The following is a 23671-nucleotide window of genomic DNA, read 5'->3' on the forward strand; positions in this document are numbered from 1 at the left end:
GGCACTTGGGTTGTTTCCACATCTTTACAATTGTGAATTGTGCTGCTATAAACATTCATGTGCACATGTCTTTATTATAGAATGATTTTTTTTTTCCTTTTGATAGATGCCCAGTAGTGGGATTGCTGGATCAAATGGTAGTTCTGTTTTTAGTTCTTTATCTCCATATTACTTTCCATAGAGGTTGTACTATTTGCAGCCCCACCAGCAGTGTATGAGTGTTCCTATCTCTCCGCATTCAAGCCAGCATTTGTTGTTTTGGGACTTTTTAATGAAAGCCATTCTCACTGGAGTTAAGTGATATCTCATTGTGGTTTTGATTTGCATTTCCCTGATGATTAGAGACATTGAACATTTTTTAATATGTTTATTGGCCATTAGTCTATCTTCTTTTGAGAAGTTTCTGTTCATTTCCTTCGCCCACTTTTTAATGGGGTTGTTTTTTTCTTGTTGATTTTCCTAAGTTCTGTATAGATTCTAGTTATCAGTTCTTTATTGGACATGTAGCATGCGAATATTTTCTCACATTCTCTGGGTTGTCTGTTCACTCTAATGACAGTTTCCTTGGCTGTGCAGAAGCTTTTTAATTTGATCAGATCCCATTTATTTATTTTTGTTATTGCTGTGATTGCTTTGGGGGTCTTCTTCATAAATTCTTTGCCTAGGGCGATGTCTGTAAGTTTTCTCAGCATTTTCTTCTAAAATTCTTACGGTTTCATGTCTTAGGTTTAAGTCTATTACCCATTGTGAGTTGATTTTTGTGAGAGGTGAGAGGTGCGAATCCAGTTTCATGCTTCTGCATGTGGCTATCCAATTTTCCCAGCATATTTATTGAATAGTGATTCTTCTCCCCAGTGTATATTTTTGTCTGCTTTGTCAAAGCTCAGATGGCAATATGAGGATGGTTTTAAATCTGGGTTCTCAGTCCTGTTCCAATGATCTATGTCTCTGTTTTTGTGCCAGTACCAGGCTGTTTTTGTTACTATAGCCTTGTACTATAGCTCAAAGTCTGGTAGGTTGATGCCTCCCAATTTGTTCTTTTTGCTTAAGATTGCTTTTGCTATACAGGGTCTTCTCTGGTTCCATACAAAGCATAGAATTATTTTTTCTCGATCTGCGAAAAATGATGTTGATATTTTGATAGGAATTGCATTGCATCTATAGATCACTTTAGGTAGTATAGACATTTTTAACAATGTTGATTCTGCCGATCCATGAGCGAGCATGGTAGGGTTTTCTAAGGAGAGAGAAAAGGGCTGCCTAGGGGAAGGAATGAGAGATGGAAAAGACTGGGGAAATGCAATAGAATTGCCCAGTATCACTAAGTGCCCATGTTGAGGGTAGTGATTATGAATTCAAAATGAAACCAGTCAGCTTGGTTGGATTTTTTTTCCTCCTCTGTTAAGTACAGCTATAGAGACACAGAGTATGTAGATAGTTAATTGTAACCAGAGGTGGAATTTTATTAAACATTATAGTGAAGGGAAAGGAGAGAATAACATGATATAGGCAAGTCTGTTTTTTTTAGTTTCCAAACTAGAGTTCTTATAATCATTTCTGTCATTCCTTCCTCATCTAAATGCATATACAAAACAAAGTGATCTTTATGATACCAGTTTTTCAAAATTTCAACAGCTTCCTTTGTCTAAGTATATGATCACATTTTTGGTATTCTTTGTTATTATCTTTCCTGAAGTATAATTTACATAATATGGTATTCACCAATTATAAGTGCAAAATTTGGTGAGTTTTAACAAGTGTTAACAGTCGTGAAACCAACAGTACAATCAAAAATATAAAGCGTTTTGATCACCCCCAAACATTTCCTCATGACCCTTTGGAGATGTCACTTTCCCTTAATATATTGCTGGATTCTATTTGCTACTATTGGATCAAATATATTCGTATCTGTGTTAATGGAGAATATTATCTGTTTTTTTTTTTTTGTGATGTCTTTTGTTTTGATATCAGAATAATGCTGGTCTCGTAAAGTGTTGCAATGTATTACCTCTTCTGTTTTCCAGAAGAATTTGTGTAGAATTGATTTTATTTCATCGTTAAATATTTTGTAGAATTTGCCAGTGAATGCAACCAGGGCTGGAGTTTTTTTGTTGGAATTTTTTTAACCTATGAATCCAATTTGTTTAATAGATTTAATTTTATTCAGGTAATCTATTTCTTTTGGAGTGACCATTGTTAGATTGTGTTACTCAAAGAATTGTTCCTTTTCATCTAAGCTGTTGAATTTATGTACATAATTTGTAGTATTCTTTTTGCCATTTAACGTTGGTGGGAGCTGTAGTGTTATCCTTACTTTCTCAAGTTTTTGTTTGTTAGTTTGACTAGAGGTTTATCAGTTGTATTGATAGTTTCAATCCAAATGTCCAGCTTTTGGTTTCATTGGAGTTTTTTTTTTATTTTCATTGATTGCTACTCTTTATCTTTTTTATTTCGCCTTGCTTTGGGTTTAATTTTAATTTGCTCTTCTTTTCCTAGTTTTTTTAAAAGATCTTTCTTCTTGTCTTTTTTCTTTTTCTTTTCTTTGAAACAGGATCTTGCTCTGTTGCCTAGGCTGGAGTGCAGTAGTGAGATCACATAGCTCACTGCAACCTCAAACTCCTGGACTCAAGCAGTCCTCCTGACTAGCTAGGACTGTAGGCGTGCACCACCACCACCAGCTAATATTTTAGTTTTTTGTAGAGATGAAGGTCTCACTATGTTCCCCAGGCTGGTCTCAAACTCCTGGCCTCAAGTGGTCCTCCCACCTTGTTCTCTCAAAGCACTGGGATTACAGGCATGAGCCACACTGCACGCAGTCTCTTCTTTTCTAATACATGCATTTAATGTTAAATTTCCCTGTAAACATTGCTTAAAGCTGCATTCCACATATTTTCATTCAATTCAAATATATTATTTCCCCTGTTATTTCTTCTTTGATTCATGAGTTATTTAGAAATGTGTTGTTTGATTTCCACATCTTTGGGATTTTCAGATAATTTCCTGTTTTTGGTTAATTAATACATTAATTTTTAGTTTCTTTGTGGTCAGACCACATACCTTGTATGATTTCAGTTCTTTTAAATTTATTGCCCAAAATATAGTCTTATCTGGGTGAATGTTTTATGTGTACTTGAAAAGAGTGTGTTCTCTCCTGTTTAAATTTCAAGTTTCCCTCTCATATTTCCCTTCAGCCTGAAAAACTTCCTTTAGCATTTCTCTTAGAGCAGATCTGCTGACAGTGAGTTTATATGTCACCTAATTTTGAATTGTATATTGAATGTTTTAAATATGTTGTATACACTCTGGGATCTTGTTATAATCCTCTGAAGAATGTGATTTTTAAAAAACTATAGGCAGTCAACCAGTTAGCTTCAGACTACAAGCTCTGTTTCACCATTTTCCAAGTTTTGACTCTATTCTGCAGTCTCCTTGCCTTTGTTTACTTTTCAGAGTTTTTAAGTGGTTGCTTTTGTATTTTGTTCAGAGTTTTTAGTTGTAATCAGTGGGAGAGAGAGGCCATGGTGGTCTTTATGCTGTGTGAAATCACAAGTCTTTGTCTGTGTTTTGTTATTCCACAATTTAGATACAATCTTTCTTTATACCACATCAGTATTTCGATTTACCCACATATCTATAGAAAAATTTTAATGCCATAATCCTTTTTGTATCTTAAACCTTCCTTTTAGGATATTTCTACTTTTTGAAGGAAATCCTTTAGAAGTTCTTTTACTGATCATCTGTTAGTTGTAAACTCTGTTCTTCATTTTGCCCATGAAAGTTAGTTATATTGACCATTTGAATCTGGTTTGACAGTTGTTTTTATGATAATATTCTGCTGTTTTCGTCTGACTTCATTTATTTCTTCTGAGAAGGTCCAGTTCTGTTTTAGGTAATACATCTTTTTTCTTTGAAAACGTTTAAGATCTTCATTTTGATTTTGGTGTTCTCTTTATTTGTCATCCTTATAATTCATTGGTCTTCTTGAATCTTGGCAATGGTGTCTTCTGTAAATATTCTCAGCCATTATTTCATGAAATAGTTCCTTTCCATTTCTCCCTATTATATCCTCCTGGAACTCTGATTAGATTTTGGTTGAACATTCTCACTCTATCCTTCATATCTCTTTGCTTCTCTTTCATATTTTTAATCTTTTTATTTTCTCATGTTATATTCTCAGTATGAAGAGACAAAGAGGCAGATTGGGTTCAAGACAGGAAGTTAGGCCGGATGCGGTGGCTCATGCCTGTAATCCTAGCACTCTGGGAGGCCTAGGCGGGTGGATCGCTCAAGGTCAGGAGTTCGAGACCAGCCTGAGCAAGAGCGAGACCCCGTCTCTACGAAAATAGAAAGAAATGATCTGGACAACTAAAAATATATATATAACAATTAGCCGGGCATGGTGGCACATGCCTGTAGTCCCAGCTACTCTGGAGGCTGAGGCAGAAGGATCTCTTGAGCCCAGGAATTTGAGGTTGCTGTGAGCCAGGCTGACAACAGAGCACTCTAGCCCAGGCAACAGAGCAAGACTCTGTCTCAAAAAAAATAAAATAAAATAAGACAGGAAATTAAGGCAAAACTCAGTCTTAAGGTCTTGACCACTGTTTAGAGAAGGTTAAAGATATGTTTTGTTAAAGAGTATTGCCTAGTTAACTAATTCTTTCATCTCTTTTGACATTTTACTGTAATCTGCATGTGTTCCAATTGACAGTTTTTTAGAAAATTTCTACCAAACCCTGGTTCTGTCCAAGCTACCATAGGCATCCAGGAGGTCCAGTTTGGCAGGTAAAATGTAGTAGTGGAATTATCTGGGCAGGTGCAGCATAACAGGTAGTGTTTAAGGTACTGGAGCTCTATAGTTAGACACTCTTTGATTCAAATCTCTGTTCTAAAATTTATTAAATATATGACCTTCAATATAGTTTCTTTTTTTTTTTTTTTTTGTATTTTTTTTTTCAGGATATTATGGGGGTACAGATGTTTAGGTTCAATATAGTTTCTAATCTTGCTGCACTTCATTTTTCTTAGCATTGGCTATTAATATTATAATTATTCTTCCTAAGTCAGTTGTAGTATTATACTTCTAGATAGATTCATTTAGCTGTGGAGGTAATTTTATAATGTTACATTTTAGGAGGTGAGCTTAGGTAAGACTGCAGGATTTTGAGCCCCCGCTGCCGTAATTTTTTGCTTTGTGTTTTGGAGTCAAATTACTTAATCTCTCTCTCTCTCCTTAGTTTCCTCATCTATTAAATTGGGGTAGTAAATGAGGATTAAATTAAATAATACAAGGGCTTACTAATTGATTATTGCTGCTTTTATTGCTGTTGTTCTTGCTATTATCAGTATAATTTTTATTGAAGCAGAACTTCATTCAGCAGCTGGAGAATGTAGCATCTGGGAGGAAGGAGGCTAGCTGGAAACAGGTGGGAATCAGGATCCCAGATAGGCAAGTCAAATTCAAGACTTTAAAGCAAAAGTTCAGACATATGAAATGGACCAACAAGGAAAACAGTTAGAGAAGGCTGAAGGTCAGTAGGTACAAAAGTTTTTAACCTCAGGCATGCTTATCCTGTGCATTAAGCCCATTTGTATGTTCCAGACCAATGAGGAAAACAGAGAAGGCTAATGGTCAGTAGGCATAAAGGTTTCTACCCACAGGCATAGTTTATTCCAGGATTATGACAGCCAGGCTTCCCTCAAATTATCTATGGAGAAAGGACTTGAAATAAAGTTATTGATACAGTTGGTTCTCAAAGGCATAGGGACTTGTCAGAGCCAAGGCTACTAGTCAGAATTTCTAAGTACCAGTGCTAGGGGCACTAAAATAAGCAGGGATTCAGGATCTTAATGGTAGTGAAAAGTCAAATTAGAGAATATTGAAACATTTGCTCATACTTAGTAATCATATAAACCAAGTGTCCTGCTTCTGGAAATTTATTGTGAGGAAATAAGAAAGGATATGCACAATGATATAATTATAAAGATTTCATCACAATGGTGTTTAAAATATAAAAATCGACTCAGTCTAAATGTCCAACAAAAGAGAATTGATCGAATAAACTTATAGTACATCTGTATAAACTGTGAAACTTTGAACCGATTAGAAATTATATAGAAATGTATTTCTTGACTTGAAAAGATATTTACTATAGTTAAGCTATCAATACTGGTTATAATATTAAGAGTATGATTACATTTTTGTAGGAAAATGCATATCTATTCCTATCTATATATGTGAAGAGGAAGGAGGTTTGGGAAAATATTTATTAAGTTTATAGTGATTTTCTTTGAAGAGAGAGATATAGGGCTTTTATTTTCTGATTTTTGTGCTGAACATTTATTGGTGTTGTAGTAAGAAAAAATTTTACTTCTTTTTTATTTTAAAGGCAAGCAGTAAAATAAATACGTTGACACTAGATTCATTGTAAAATAGCGTATCTTTATCTCTTTATCACTTTATCATAAGATTTCTCTTTGTTTAAAACCATGAGGCCATGCTTTTTCTAATTCATCTAATTTTGAGTCATGACTTTTTAAATTCCTTATGGTATTTATAAATCTAATTCTTTCCTGTTTATTTCTTTAGGTCATTGTGTCAATGAGTATTGCATTTGCTCAACAAACTGAACTATCTAGAATATCTGGGGGAAAAGAAAATACTACAGTACCAAAACAAGCACATCCTCTCTGTGAGCAGGAAGAACCACATTATTTTAACGAAATGAAATTATCACAGGGTCAAGTTGGTTTTCAGACTTTTGAGGTAACAGACATGAAATTTAAAGAAGAATTTAAGCCACTTAGTAAAGAGTTAGGAGAAGATGGAAAGGAAGTTTTGTTGTCGAATAATGATGATCTTGATGATATGCTAGAATCAAAGGACTATCAGCTGACTATTTCAGAAGAAATGTTCTCCAAAGATAAAACATTTATAGTCAGAGAATCTGTAAGTATGCCTCCTTGAAGAAAAGACATAAAAAATTGTGACTTCCTTCTCTATGAAATATTAGCAGTTAAGGCTGCTTAATAGATGAGGAAAGTATCAAATCTAGTCTTGACTTTATAATTCACATTATTATTTCATTTTATTAATTATAAGAAATATGGATAAGTGACTTAATATTAAATAAAACAAGTCTGGTTCATAGTATTCTTGTTTGTCTTAAAGACATTGTACATGGTAAATCTCATTGTAAGTTATACCTGCATTAATTCTGTTTCACCCAATTTAAGATTAATTATACTACAGTTTGGCAATATCTGTGAAGAAATGATTCGCTTAATTAAACATAACATTACAGGGAAATAACTACCTATTTAAGAAGACAGTTTAAAGCAATTTACTATCTATATACTAGTTTTCTTTTTCTTATTCATTAATGAAAGATCTCTTCTGTGTCTATACCTCAACTGTTTGCTGCCTTAACAGAAAGTATAATAAATCCTATTTGTTTTAACATTATCTAAATTAAAAATTTTATTAATGTTCAGGATAGGTTATGTCTTATTCAGAGGAATATTCAAATAAAACTGTTAACTCTTCATGGAATGCAAAACTGTGAGATGTTCATGAAAACCTCTTTAATTTACTGGGGGCAGTTGTTCATGGCAGAATGATTTGTTTAAGTAGTATCTCTTCAGGAATTCGTAGAACTGGTTAAGGAGTTGATTTCTTCTAAGTATGAGAAACTGAAATATAAAACTTTTATTTCCAGATAAAATGTATTGAAAATTATTTTTTATCAAGCAGTTTTCTGTAGCACTGTGATAACCACTGCATAAAATAAATAGGTAAAATTTCTTGTTTCATAAATTTAATTTTAAAATATAAATACTCCATTTATATTATTTTCCCATCATAAAATGTCAGGAGGAGTAATGGGAGTTATAGCTTCATTAAGAGTAGAAGGAATCTTTTTTTTTTTTTTTGAGACAGAGTCTCACTATGTTGCCCAGACTAGAGTGCCATGGCGTCATCCTAGCTCACAGCAACCTCAAACTCCTGGGCTCAAGCGATCCTCCTGCCTCAGCCTCCCGAGTAGCTGGGACTATAGGCATGCGCCACCATGCCCGGCTAATTTTTTCTATATATTTTTAGTTGTCCGATTAATTGCTTTCTATTTTTAGTAGAGACAGGGTCTCGCTCTTGCTCAGGCTGGTTTCGAACTCCTGAGCTCAAGAAATCCGCCCGCCTCGGCCTCCCAGAGAGCTAGGATTACAGGCGTGAGCCACCGCACCCGGCCAGAGTAGAAGGAATCTTGAGTATCTTTCTTTATTCTCCTCCCTTAGAATTAGATTATATCTAAATTAATCGATAAATAGCTACTTTACTTTTGGAAAATAACATATTATAATGATAATAAATTAACTTCATGTTGTATTGAAATTATAATTAAGAAAAATTCCTTTTAGGAAATTATGTTTTTGTTTAATAATAATAAAATATCAGGTGCTGTATGGGTTAGTAGTAGAATTGCTTTCGTATTTATTTAAAATATCCATGCTGGCAGATTTCCACAAAATGTGTTATGGTTGAATTTTTTTTTTCTTTTTACCATTAAAGATCCATGATGAGATTTCGGTATCAAGCATGGATGCTTCTAGACAGCTAATGTTAAATGAAGAGCAGTTGGAAGATATGAGGCAGGAACTTGTGCGACAATACCAAGAACATCAACAGGCAACAGAACTATTAAGGCAGGCACACATGCGACAGATGGAGAGACAGCGAGAAGACCAGGAACAGCTACAAGAAGAGATTAAAAGACTAAATAGACAGTTAGCCCAGGTATGGCACTTAAAGTCCCTTTTCTTCCCTATTTAAATAGCAATATACTTTATGTAGCCTTTAAAATTTTTCTTTTTTTGCCAAGATCTGGACAAACTACATATATTTAACATAAGGAACACACTCCACCAGCACAACAGCTTTAGATCTGGTTAAGAACACCTAACTCAACCTTGAAGTGTCTGTTGTCTTTCTATCATTTTATTTAACTTTTCAGGCACTGGAAAAGTGGCTACAAGGTAAATTTTTTTAAAAAATCATTTCATTGACCATACATAGCAAAAACTCTTTGAAAAATTTGGAACGACTTTGTGCTGAGGTGCTCCAGTATTCAGTTGCTATCGTTCAGTATTCCCGTATATATTTATAGTTTTGTGAGTCTACCAGTTAGCATCTCTAAGGTTTACCTTTATCTATCTATAATCCATCTTTTTAATCATGAATGAAAAGCTTATGAAGTTGTATGTTTCTGAAACTTTCTCCAGAGAAACATCTCTTCTTAATTTGAGAAATGCAAATTTATATAATGTTCTTATCCCTTTCTTGACTAAATTTAAATATTCCTTGGTATTTGGGAGCTGAATTCTTGTCAATTGCTGTATAAAATATACTCACAAAATCATTGCAGAAAAGCAAGAAATATTTATGTAGAAGTTTTTATGAAAACAAATTTAGTGAATTTAATTATGAAAACTAAAGCTAAAAGAAGATATGTGAAATAACTCTTAATATATATGTATCTCTCCAAGCATAAATTAATAGGAAAATTGGGAGTTGAGCATAAAACATATAATTTGGAAAAGCTAATTTTGCTTTTCTTCATTGCATTTTGTAAATTCAGACTTCTTAATTTTCAATGCAAAATTGACATTAAAATATTAATTAAACTGCAAAAATTTCTGACTAGGCTTTTTTCCTAAAAGTTTCAAATTTTGCATTGAACTTTGTATATGCTTTTAACCCCTTATAATGGAATATAAATCATAGGTAAAACCAGGGCCTGTTGGTTCCAGGGGGTTAAAAGAAATATGCTTAATATTTCTGCTCTTTTCTTCTATCGCAAACAATATTCTCTCATGACCTTTTTTCTTATTTAGAGATCTTCCATAGATAATGAAAACCTGGTTTCAGAGAGAGAGAGGGTGCTTTTAGAGGAGCTGGAAGCACTAAAGCAGCTGTCTTTAGCTGGAAGAGAGAAGCTGTGTTGTGAGCTGCGCAACAGCAGTACGCAAACACAGGTAGTATGGACTTTGGCCCACCTAGGAGCAATGGATCTACAATTCAGTAGGATTTGTTTGTCTTTGTTGGTGATGTGAGATGTATTTTTTGTAGGTGTTGAGCTTAACGTATTTGTGATTGCTTACATGTAAGGTAGGTAGAGTCAAAATACCTTATGTTCCATTTAAGGTAATTTGAATCTGGCATTGCTATAGCAGCAACTATTGTTTCACCAAGGAGCAAACTAACAAACTTTATTGTTGCACTATGGCATGCATTTAGTTTGAACCCATAAAAATTTTTTTCATCTGTGCGCTAGAATGTTTCATCTTTTTTTATAACGCTAATCTCCTGATAAGATACAGTTAAATATTATTTCAAGCAGTATCAGTTTTGTGCACAGAGGTTTCTATTTTACCTTGTACCAGTATAGAAGAATGACATGCTACTTCCGAGATGACAGGTTTTCTTTCTGTCTTCTCCTCTTTACCTTTATACAAACCTAAACAGAATGGAAATGAAAGTCAAGAGGAAGTTGAGGAACAGACGTTTAAAGAAAAGGAATTGGACAGAAAACCTGAAGATGTGCCTTCTGATATTCTGTCCAATGAAAGGTATACAAAATGTACAAACTGAATTAAAATGGTTGTTTCAATGTAGTAAACTTTATTTGTCCTCATTTTTATCTTATACATTTATACTTTGTCTTAAAAACCATCATACTATATATGTATTAAACATGTCCATATATGTTTAGTATATAAAGGATTATCAATTTTTGATCATTAAACAGACACATTTTAAAAAAATCTTTTGTATATATATAATTTTTGATTGGATATTAATGACATACTTTAAATGTTAAGGTATTTGGATAGTGAATCTTTCTTGATTAATTTTATTCTTGTATGTCATTTTGTATCTAAAAACACAGTTCTACTTGTGAACTTTATTCATCCTTTTTTCCTATTTTATTCCTTGACTGTATGGACATGTTTTCAATGTAAGCTATTTCCTGGTTTGTGCTGAGCAAAAAAGTTACTATAACTATAAACATTTCACATTTAGCTTCTTTCATGCATTATACTACATAACAGATGACAACTTTTAATCCATATCCTAGTTTTATAAAGGAATAAATTAATTACCTGATCTTAGCAAAGCTTTTCCTTACTTTGATTTTCAGAGATTAATATAAAAATGTAAAATGTTAAATGAGAGTAGTTATCCCACATTAATATTAAGGACTTTAAGCACAATATTTTAAAATTTATTTTATTCAAATGAAGATAATTTCTTTAATTTTAAGTTAAAACTAATATTTACTAACTTAATTTCCTCCTTTTCCAATTTCTGTGACTGTCAACCCTCTTTGTGTCCTCCTAACCTCCTTCCTCAGCTTGCATGGAGGAATTTGGCCCCTAAGATTTTGGCTTCCCCATTGGATCATCAGTATGGAACGCAGTCAGTATGGAACTCAAACAAGAAAGACAGTGTATGAAAATTAGAGTTACCATGGCAATATAAAATAAACAAAATGTTTATTTTATATTATTTATTTTTAATTGGTATCTTTTGAAAATTATGCAATATTTAATCTTTAGGAATTTTTATAGCGAGTGCTAACAAAATGAATATCTTTATTTCTTTTTACCATCATATTAATTTTAATCATTTTTCTTAAGTAGAAATATTTTTACATTACTCTTATCCTAGGGGATGGGGCTTGAACAGAACCTCAGAAAAAGTTAAGGAAATAAAACCTTTGACTTCCTACTAACTAAATTATTTAGAGTTTTATTTTTAGTATTCTTGATTATATAAGCAGAGAACTTGATCTAGGTACAAAAATAGAACTGTTTCACTTGACAAATACTAAAGGAAAACTTCTCCCTTTATATCTTGTCTTAAAATAGATGTGTCATGTGCTTGTGAAAACAGATATCCTTTAACCTGATTGTTAGTAATCTCCTACAATGTGAAGTTAACTGTCTTAAGGCAGAGGACCTTTACCATGAAAGTCTCTTATTTTGTCTACACATATAAAGTGTAAAGTTTGCTGATGTGTAGTACCTTTGTTGAACTAAGCTCTTAAGAGAGTTCTTTAGTTCTTTAGAAAATTAATTAAGTAATCCTCTGAATCACCATTTATACAAGTACCTTTCTTAACATGGAAAAATGTTCATGTTAAGCAAAAAAGAAAACATACAAAAGCTCATTTTTCAGAGTGATCCCATTTTTGTTTGTAAAAATATATATATTTATGAGAGAGACGGAGGAGGTGTAAAGTCTAGAAATGTAACCATTAAAATGTTAGTACTAACTGAGTGCTGAGTTTTTTTGGTGGATAGTTAGCAGTATTTTCTAATTTTTTAAAAATAAGAATATATTTTTAAAAAGACATACCATTAATTCTATTTAGTCAAAAATAGATTTCTTCTACTGGGTGAAATGAGTGTGGTGTAACTTGAGACATTTTTGTCTCTGGAGCAGATGTAATAAAAACAGCCTGTGATATTCTCTCTGGTGTCGGCAGATAGTGAAATTTCACTACAGACCTTTTTAAAAATTGGTCTCTGCCTATTACTTTTTGTAATTTAAGTATCTAGTTCATCACCATTAAGTTGTAGAAATACTACCACATATTTTTTTCTGATGAAGTTTTAAAATTATGTTTTAAAATTTGTTTTTATGTTTGATACATAAAAAGATATAATTGTACAAAATATATATGAATAACCATGAACAGTATAACCAACTCAATAACTTGCATATTACTTTGGTACTACCATACTTTTTAAAACTTAAATTTTTTAATCTCCTTAAAATTTTCTTTTAACCTGGCAACTAGCTTAAAAGTTTAGTTATTTGATTCCTTTCCAGTCAATTAAATGCTGCACATTTTTTAAAAATGATATAGTTAAACTGATTAGCCAAAATTTTTTCAGAAGTAAACAAATCATTTTATAATATAGTTATAAAATAAATCAAAAACAAGAAGTACTTTGTTGTAGGTAGTATTGCATATTATTTTAATAGAGACGATCATATATTTTTCTTCAAATTATTTTTCAGTGCATTTTTTGTAGGACATAAAGTGTATGCTTAAAAAGATTGAACATTTTAATAAATGTTTCTTTACAGATATGCCCTCCAGAAAGCTAATAACAGACTTCTGAAGATCCTGTTAGAAGTTGTAAAGACAACAGCAGCTGTTGAAGAAACAATTGGTCGCCATGTCCTTGGGATTCTAGATAGATCTAGTAAAGGCCAGTCATGTGCCAGCCTGATTTGGAGATCAGAAGCGGAGCCTTCTGTAAAGTCAAGTGTCCATGAGGAACACACAGGAGGTACTAGTTTTATATGCTGTTGAAGCAGTCATCATCTCCAACAAATCTTGCTGAGTTCAAGGTGCTTTGCTATGTGTTGAAAATATAAAAGGGAAAATATTCAAATATTTTCCAGCAACTGGACCTCCAAACACAAATACATTAGAGCCATTCTTCTCAAACTCTATTACTGTATAGCATTTGCAAGTGGGTGTCTTAGAGTTGTCATGTACACATTAGCGCATGCTCAAGCTACCTAGGGTTGCTACTGTGCCTCCGTAAACCAGGCTTCCAGCTTCTCCACCAATAAAAGAAAAATTCCACATCAGCATTCAGGACTCTTAACAATATCTGTGGGGTATGGATGACATCTTGAAACCACCTATTAGTTAAGGAAAGGTTAGAAATAAAGAGCTTTTAGGAATCTAGCACCAGTTTTACGTACCTGTTGAGATGGTTAGAAGAAAGTCTTTAATGAGAAACCAAAGGTTTGGTCTTTGGACTATCCTCTGCTAGGTCCTTTCTTTTGGAAAAGTGGTTTGAAATATGACAGAATGCATGTAGATCCACAGATTAGGTCTTGACATGACATAGGCATCTTCCTTATCTTTGTTTTCCTTCAGCTATGTCAGCTTAGCTCTTTTTTCAGTTTTTTACCATTGCATTACCGACCTCCATTTACTCTTGTTTTTTCAATTCCTTGTCCGGAGAGTGAATCAGGAAATCAAAAGGGGAGGAGAACAGTTTTGTGAGATGGAGAAAGATAGGGTCTGGACTCTTGGGTCAGAAGGTCAAGCCCACAGTTCACTACCATTCCACACCCAAGCACTTCTCCCCAGTTAGAGGAAGACCTTCTGAAATGCCAGTTTTTATAATTTTTGAAGAACATTCTGTTTTCTAAATTTTATGTATAGAAATGAGAAGAAATTACCCACTTACAGAAGGTTTACCTAATTCCAAATTGGCCAGTAGTGGGATTCTAAGTACAAAGAAAAGCTTGATTTGGAATTTTAAATGAAATTGGTTTAAAAACACCTTAGTTGAATTTGAAGATAATTTTAAAAACCGCTTTTAGTAAAATAAGAGCTGAAATAATACTGAATTTTAAACCTTCCTTTCAAATTAAGCACTCTGAATCAAGGGCTAATTTATTTCTACACATGGACCTTAATGTTTAGAGAAGAATTAGGTAATATTTTCTTGGTCTAATTGTAAAAGTGTTTGTCAAATTATGCTTTTTACTCAATAATTTTATAAACTAGTTTCACTTAACCATCTAGGGAGAGATTTTACTGTTCTACTGGTAAGACCCAGACTAGATTGACTCCTATATTCAAAAAACACTTTGAGGACTATTCTGTAGATTACAAAAATATTTTGTGCCTTTCTGTTAGCAGTTCTCTTAGATATTTCTCAAAATGATTGCTGAAGTATTTAGCAAACAACGTTTCTTAAAAGGCAATGAACTCGCTTCCAGAGCAGCGTCCCCATAGTTATAAAAAGTAATAAATTGGTAATTTAACTCAAGCGCGAAGGATTGTTTATGTTCATTTTCTGTGAGAAAGCAGACCTAAAAGGACATCTGATCCACTAGCTTACTTTCTCGCATAGTTATATCTAAATCTGCCAATATAGATGAAGTGTGTCTATATCTTATTTTAAGATATCCAGTAATAGAGTTTTTAATTATAAGCAGTTTTATCAGTTCAATTTTACAAAAATTTATTGAGCAGTTTCTCTACGTGCTCTGCTTTGTAGCAATTCACAGTCTAGTGAAGGAAGCACTGAGATTCCCATTGAAGGCAAGATAAAGTCATAGTACTTAATATCTTGCTTAAAACCACCTTATATATATTTCAATCAATTAAGCCCTTTAAAATTTTAATTATTTAAGTGTTGACTGATTCTGAAAGAATAATAATTAAGATACAAAAGGAAAAGTTAAATCCCCAGTTAAGAAATACAATATATAGAATATTGTAGCAGAGATAATTTTGCTGGTATCAGCATCATTAGTTACAATGTGCACTTTCCGTTTAATTAACTCAATCTTTTATGTCTTTATGTTTAGCAATGGTGTTTTAGTCTTACTAATAAAATTAGGATGGCCACCAGTATCTTCAGGGGACACTTATTAGACCTATCTTGCATCTTAAAGGATATGTTGAATTAATAGAATTTGTAATTTAAAACTTTGAATTTTTTCTTAGATCTTGAAGAAATTAATTGGCTTTAATGTTGTACTAACACTGTGCTCCATATGTAAGAATTTTTTCTGACATTCCTTTATATTTTTAGTGGAAGCATTATTATTAAAAACTAACATACCTTTTTGAAAGATTTATGTGTTATTTCACATGACAAAAATTGTCTTAATCTGATTATGAAGTGACTTGCTTTTCAGTTTTTATATATGACTTTTTCTTTTAACATTTGTAATCTATTTTCAGTCTTCAAGTCTGAACTTGTTTAGATTTTAAACATGTATGGACTTGTTAATACTCAAAAAAATAAATAACTGATTTACTAATGTTTGCTTCCTTATAAGAGTAAACTTGTTTATGAAATTGAAGGGAGATTTTGAGCCAATGTGAGATCACTCGAGCCTGAGTGAATATTAGATCAGTTCATAAAAATGAGTTCCCCAGGCTGTGTTAGAAGAAAATTTCCTTTAAGTCTGCTTTGTCATGGTTCACTGGTAGAATGCTCACCTTTTCTATAGGAAGTTGGGGACCAAATCTCGTTTTCTGCAGCTTCCTTTTGAAGTAGGGTGATCTTGTAGAAAGAATGGTGGCTTAGTAATCAGAAGGCTTTGGTTTTTTACTGGCTCACTGTAACCTTGGGCAAATCTCTTAAATCTCCCATGGCTTCAGTACAGTTTTCTCAACTTTCAGATACTAGGGTTAAACTACAGGTTTCCAGTTGGAGCTATAGGGATCTTCAGAGAGCCATTGGGGCAAGGAAGACTGTCTCGTATTGTCCATCCTGCTTTAATCTGAGGAATTTATTGTTATCTATCCGGAAAAGAACATGATAAAATCCATAAAGTAAATGACTAAAGGACTTGAATAACCATCATTTACTATGTTTAAGGCATAGATCTGAGTGATTAGCCAATCTGAATTGATTCTATTTACCAAACTGGCTATTCTAATATTATTATTGGCATGTTGTGAAATTACCCTGCTGATTTATGTTATCTTATGATTTTTTCCCCCTGAAGACTAGTTATTATAAATAAAATGTAAACTTGATGTTTCTCTCATTCCTTTATGTCATAAGAATTTTTAAAAATTCTTTTTCTTCATCAGAATATATTATTCAGATTATGTCAGAGTGTTTATATCTTCAAAATGTTATTAATAAAATACATTAAGCAAGTTGACTTCTTCACCTAGGTACTTGAATGTCTATTTGTTTTATTAGTCATTTCAAAAAACTGATATTCAGTGGCCTTTTATAAGCTGCTTTGTTTCACATGTTTTCTGTATTTTGTGCTTGAGATTTGCTCTCATGTACTTTATAATATCTTCAATCTTTTCTTCACCATTGATTCCTTCTCTATATCTAAAACATGCCGTTATCTTCATACTGCCTTAAAAAAAAAAAAGGTAATATTGATTGTTCTCAGCTTTGCTTCCTGCTCAAGGTAAACTTCAGCAAACTTGTTGAGAGAGTAGACTAACTCCTGCATTCGCCACCTTTGGTTTCTGTTCCTTTAGTACCAAAGCTGCTCTCACAGAGGACAACAGTGACCTCCCAATTGTCAAATCCATAGCGTCTTCTCAGTCCTCATCCTGTTTGTCTTTCTAGACAGAAGACAGATAACATTATCCCAGTTTCTTTTTTTTTTTGAAATGTTCTCTTGTCTCCTGGAACGTCTCTCTCCTGCGTCTCTCTCATATTCTTTTAACACAGGGTCTTTTGTTAGCTTATAATATACAGAGCCTCCAACTTTGTTTTCCTTTTCTCACTAAATATACTCCTAACACAAACGTATCCACTTCCAAGGTTTCAACTCTAACCTTGCTAGAAATGACCCCAAAGTCTCTGCAGACCCAAAATTCCAACAGTTAACTCATTTGCACATATTAATTCCCATTAATACTTCAGGCTAATCATTTTCATGCTTATTATATATACTTTCTTCTGATTTTTTAGCATTTCTCTTAATGATTCCTCTGTCATTTAAGAATCATCTAAGGTGGAAATCCAGAGTCATCTTATACTTTTCTTTCTACCTTGTCTTACACAGTCAGTCGTCTCCAACCTAGGCCTTTTCCCAACCCACCCCACAGCCCCACCATCTTTGTTCATGTCCTTGTCACCGCTCATCTGGATAATTGAAATAGCTTTATAACTAGTCTTTTCTTCTTCTCCAGCTTACCTGTCTGCATTGCTACAATTTGCTTCCTGATTCACATATTTGATATTTTCTTCCTGCCTAAAAAATGATTTACCCTTTCTATTTTTTATAGCATAAATACCAAGGTTCCTATAAAATTTAAGATCATTCACAGCTTGAGTCCAATCTACTTTCCAGCTACCTTTTTTTAGCTCTTCCTCCTATCTCATCTCTACTTCTCCGCATATTTTTGCCCCATAAAACTTAGCTTTCTCATCATGTCAGACTATTCCCTTGGCCCCAGATTTGTCATATTTTCTGCACCTGTGAGAAAGAAAATGTCACTAGAATGCATTTAATGTATCAGATAAAGATAAAGATGCTATATATAATGTAAGTATTTTTAGTTTTTTTAAGACCCAACTAAAAACTATCAATATGTCTTCTAGAATCTCTTTAAAAATATTTATTTTCTAGGTTACATTACTTTGATTTAGTGATTTTGCAGTATATCTTGTGCTATACCTTGAGCATCATTTTGAATTCCAACATCATTTTGAATTCATAAATATTTATAAAGTATTAATCTCTGTTATCAGAGCATTGCATTTTGAACACATGGAATAATAAAAATAAATACCATTGTAGTTGATGTGTTTTTTTAATTTGGGGAACAAAAATACAAAGTGAAAATAGTATTAGTTGTTACACCAAGAATTAGATAGATAAACCTATGGATGATAGCAGACTTTTAAAATCATGCCATGAAATGCAGTTTTGGACTCTTCAGCCATTGACTGGTAAAGAGGAGGTGCTTAGTGAATATTGTGCTGAATTCAGATCTTGTGTCTGAAGCTGCATCTGATATCATTACTGTATGTGGTTGAGAGAACTCCATGTGGTACCAGCTACTTTAGCAAGATGAGTTCTAATAAACAGCTGTTATTCTGGGTGTAAATACGTCAAACTGAATGTTAATTCCAAGTTTTTTGGACATTAAAGTTTCCTTTGGTTTGTTAACTCTGTACAGTTACTGATAACAGTTATGTACTGCATGTAATAATAGATCATTTCTCTTCAGGAAATTTTATTGTTGAGTTGTAGCATGCTATCATGCATGAATATTCCATGGCAGTGATGAATAATCTATATGCTTTTATTTTAATTTAGGGAAAACATTTCCAAAGCTTATCTTCTGCTTATATAAGCTTGTGTGCATAGTGTGGATAACAATGTCCAAGGTTAAATTAGAACTGCTCCTCAGTCTAATCTTTTCCCTACCTCTTACAAAAGTAGCAAGCTACAAAATGATCTTAGTTTCTTTTACTGTGTAGGTGGAGCAGGCGATACTACACAGTGTATTTTTGATGACTCAAAAATAAAACAGTCTGTTCCAGACAAATTCATGCACTTATTCTATGCTTCTATACACCTAGAACATCCTATCACACAGTGTTTTTCTTTTCTTGTAGTTATTTATATAACTATGTACTCCTTGTACTGTAAAGTCCTTGAGGATAGGAACCAGATCTTATCACCTATGTTTCCACATTACTTAGCAAACCCTACACGGTGGACATTTAGTATCTCTTGAAAGTTGTCATAAAAGTTTTTATCGAAGAAAAAATACTAAATAACCCAAATATTAATTCCTGCGAAGTCCTGTTAGCATAGCATTATTCTTTTCATTCTTACTTGGTTATTGAATAATACTACATTCTGTGTTTGTGTATTTCTTTTGTCACAATGCTGTTTTTAAAAGACTTTATAATTTTCATGATTTCAAGCTTAATTTCATATTATTTTGGAACTTTTAAAGTTATAGTTATTGTAATTAACTTATGGCTTTAAAATATTATTATTCTAGTAACAGATGAATCCATACCCTCTTATTCTGGAAGTGATATGCCAAGAAAGGACAGTAGCATGTGGTCAAAAGTAACTGAGGAAGGAACAGAGCTATCCCAACGGCTTGTGAGGAGTGGTTTTGCTGGAACTGAAATAGACCCTGAAAATGAAGAATTTATGCTGAACATTAGCTCTCGACTACAAGCAGCAGTTGAAAAACTCCTAGAAGCCATAAGTGAAACTAGTAGTCAGGTAATCTCCTTATATTGTTAATGTGTTCTGAGTTTGAAGTATAATATGCTACCCCAGTCTGTAAACTGAGCTGATTTAGACATTTTGAGTGGTCGCTTTTTAACACTTTAAAGCTTAAATGCATATGCGTTATAATTAACCCTTTTATTCTGTGTAAGTTGTTTAGTATAGATGATTCTATCCTGAATTTGTACATGATCCTGTATTTTGTTTTGTGTTTTCTTTATTTTAAGTATATTAGTATTTAATTCCTGTGATTTATACTTTCTTTCATACCATGAAAACAACTGTTAAATGCTTTTTTTCTTGACCTGTTTAAATACTTTTGACTGGATCTTGACCACTGTTAATACTGTTGCTACTACTTGATGCCATTGTGAATTATGGACAGTTTAGTTAATGCAATATAGTATCTGTCTTTTGATAAGCACCATGGAAAATGGTAAATAAAGCAGAAGTAATCAGTGGTTCCTACAGGTTACTTGTTCTTATAGGCTACTAGAGAGGGAAACTTCTCCATAATCTGTTACTACTGCCAACATCAAGTATTGAGATCCACCAGAAACATTAAGTATCCCAGGCCAGTAGCACAGCTCATAAGAACCATTTATTTGCTTATTTGACCTGGTAGTAAAGTACAGTAGGAGCCTGACCATGGTATTTTCCACATTATTCTCAATTTGTTAAATACTAAATAAGCACTATATTATTTAGCTTTTACTGTATTATTGTAGTTTAAATATCACTGAACAGATCACAAAAGCTTTGTGTAGAGCAGTCACCCTCAGCAGACACTTCTCAAAGTACAGCCCCTGAACCAGAAACATCAACATCACTTGGCAACATGTTCAAAATGTAAATTCTCAGGCCCAACTCCAGACCTACTGAATTTTAGGGCCCAGCAACTCGTTTTAATAAATTCTTTAGGTGATTCTGATACCACTAAAGTTTGAGAACCGTTTGATCTTGAGATTATTTAGTTTTTTTTTGTTTTTTGTTTTTTTTTGAGACAGAGTCTCGCTCTGTTGCCCAGGCTAGAGTGCCATGGCATCAGCCTAGCTCACAGCAACCTCAAACTCGTGGGCTCAAGCGATCCTCCTGCCTCAGCCTTCCAGGTAGCTGGGACTACAGGCATGCACCACCATGCCCGGCTAATTTTTTTTATATATATATTTTAGTTGTCCAGCTAATTTCTTTCTATTTTTAGTAGAGACAGGGTCTCGCTCTTGCTCAGGCTGGTCTTGAACTCCTAACCTTTAGTGATCCTCCTGCCTCGGCCTCCCAGAGTGCTAGGATTATAGGTGCCAGCCACCACGCCCCGCCAATCTTGAGATTATTAGTATAATGTTCACATTGAGTTGTTCTGGCTTAATTTTGAAGTGTTCTACTAATAGCTGTTATATAAAAGGTTGAACTAGTTATCGACATTAGGTATAAAAAGTTATAAAAATGAGATATTTCTTAAGTGAATTATATTTTTAAGACAATAGGAATAGGAGTTTTGTAAAACTTTCTTTTAAACTAATTGTAGTTCACTTATTAATCTTGCATGGATAGATGGTTAAAGCCATTGACCTCTTCAGAACATTCTCATTAATTAATAACTAAAATCATTTTGAACCTGAAGAATATTTTTAATAGTCACTTAGATTGACACAAAATAGTGTGTAATATCTGTGAAATAACTGATATTCCGGTTTCCTCTTAAATGTGTCATTATTTGATTCTTCTTTGTGATAGACTACTTCCTTTTAACCTTGGTTTTTGATTTTTTTTTCATTTATTATAACAAAATCTAAAACAGCAGGTAGGCACTGCTGAAATATCTTTGTGCTTTCAGTGAAAGAAATTCAGGAAAATAGCTCTGCACAGGATATTCTGAGATTAGAGAAGAAAGCAGCCTCTGACATTTTGGGGTAAGGCAGGGACCAAGTAAAGTTTACTGTAGGACTTCATGCTTGAGATGAATCAGTCATTCATTCAGCAATATTTTTGAGTACCTATTATATAACAGTTGCTATTCTAGGCATTAGAGGTACAGCAATGAACAAAGTGGACAGAATCCCTGCTCTTGGGAGCTTATAGTTTAATGGTGGAGACCAAAAATAAATATGTGTGATACATAGTATGTGAGATGGTGATAACGGTTGTGAAGAAAAATAAAATAGAGGGAAATAGAGCATGACAGGGGAAGGGAGCATTTATATAGAAAAATTAGGGAAGACCTCTTTGATAAAGTGATATTCAGGCATATTCTTTAAGGAAGTGTGGGAGACCACCATACAGGTAAATGGGGGAAGAATGTTCAGGTGAAGAAACAAGTATGAAGGCCGTGAGGTGGTAGTTTGCTTGTCGTGTGGCTGACAAAGAGGCCACGGCAGCTAGAGTGAGGAGAGTGGCGAGAACGTGGAAGAGGAGATCCGAGTGATACTGGGAACCAGATCACAGAGAGCTTTGGATTTAATTCTTGATAAGATGGGGAGTTGTTGGGGACAATTTTTAGCTTTTATTTTAAAATAATTTTAGACTTACAGAAAAGTTATAAAAATAGTACAGAAAGTTCCCCTCTACCCGTCACTTGGCTTCCCCAAATATTAACATCTGTCATAACCTGTCAAAACTAAGAAATTAAAACTGGTGCAATACTACTAATTAAACTACAAACCATTTGGTTTTCACTAGTTTTTCCACTAGTGTCCATTTTCTATTCCAGAAGGTATTCCAGAATCCCATATTGTATTTAGTTTTCATGTTGTCTTTGTCTTCTCTAGTCTCTGACAATTCCTTAGTCTGTCTATATCTTTTGTGACCTTGACGCTTGAAAAGTACTGGTCAGTTGTTTTGTAATATGTTCCTCAATCTGAATTAGTCGCATGTTTTCTCATGACACGTGAAGCTTATGCACTTTGGATAGAAATACCACAAAAGTGATGTTCCCTTCTCTATGTGTCCTGTCAGGAGGCACGTAATGTCAGTGTCTTATTACTGCTGATGTTAATCTTGATTGCTTGTGGTATCTGCTGGGTTTCTCAACTGTAATATTACCATTTTTCTCTTTGTAATTAGTAAATGTCGTGGGGAAGATACTTTGATGCTATGCAAATATTCTGTTTTTCTTTAACTTTCACCCACTGATTTTTGCATCCATTGGTGGATCTTGCCTGCAATAATTATTACTGTGGTGTTCTAATGGTGATTTTCTATTTTCCTCATTCCTTCATTTATTTATTGGAATTCTTCTATAAAGAGCTATCTGTTCACTCATATTTATTTATTTTCGTAGCCAGTATCAGTATGGATTCATGGCTATTTATTTTATTCTGTGGATTATAATACAATACTATAGTTATTTAGTTTTTTCCAGCTTTGGCATTGAGAACTCTTTCAAGTTGACCTTTGTGCCCTTTCAAAATGCTTACTTTTTTGAGCATTTGTACTACAGGAGGCTCCAGGCCCATTTTGTGTTTTCCCTGAAGCCCTAGAATCAACTGCTTCTCCAAGGAGCCCACATTCCTTTTATTGGAGAATAATATTTAGAAACCAAGATCTGGGTACTAGATGTGCTCATTATTACTAGGATGTCATTACTTCTAGGTCCTCTTAGTGGACAGTTTGAAGATATATGTATGTATACTAACCTTTGCACCTGTATCTGTCTATCTGCATGTATAGTAGAAAACCACACGTACATACTGACACCTCTGCCTCCAGTCCAGTACCACAGCATTCATTTTACCCCTTCCCTTTTCCTTTGTCACTTTGTTCTCCAACAGTGAGAAACTAGCTTCTCATTATCTACAGTATTTTTACTTATTTCTTCAACTATAATATAGACAAAGTAATTTCAGGATTGCTAACCTGTACCCCTATGAGAAACAAATTTACTAACTA

At 33.5% G+C, this 23671-nt stretch overlaps 1 protein-coding gene across 1 annotated transcript in view; it reads left to right on the forward strand.

Moving 5' to 3' along the window:
* The window catches only part of AKAP9 (A kinase (PRKA) anchor protein 9), a 221395-nt gene that overhangs the window by 121355 nt on the left and 76369 nt on the right, over window positions 1–23671 (forward strand). Inside the window, exons 13-19 of the mRNA XM_012656550.1 lie at window positions 6387–6393; window positions 6587–6946; window positions 8564–8788; window positions 9886–10026; window positions 10517–10620; window positions 13151–13356; window positions 19548–19780. Coding sequence (XP_012512004.1) covers window positions 6387–6393; window positions 6587–6946; window positions 8564–8788; window positions 9886–10026; window positions 10517–10620; window positions 13151–13356; window positions 19548–19780 — 1276 coding nt within the window. The remainder of the gene's footprint in view (window positions 1–6386; window positions 6394–6586; window positions 6947–8563; window positions 8789–9885; window positions 10027–10516; window positions 10621–13150; window positions 13357–19547; window positions 19781–23671) is intronic.

Source organism: Propithecus coquereli, unplaced genomic scaffold, assembly GCF_000956105.1.
Source record: "Propithecus coquereli isolate 6110/MARCELLA unplaced genomic scaffold, Pcoq_1.0 Scaffold508, whole genome shotgun sequence".
In the NCBI taxonomy this organism is placed as follows: domain Eukaryota; kingdom Metazoa; phylum Chordata; class Mammalia; order Primates; family Indriidae; genus Propithecus; species Propithecus coquereli.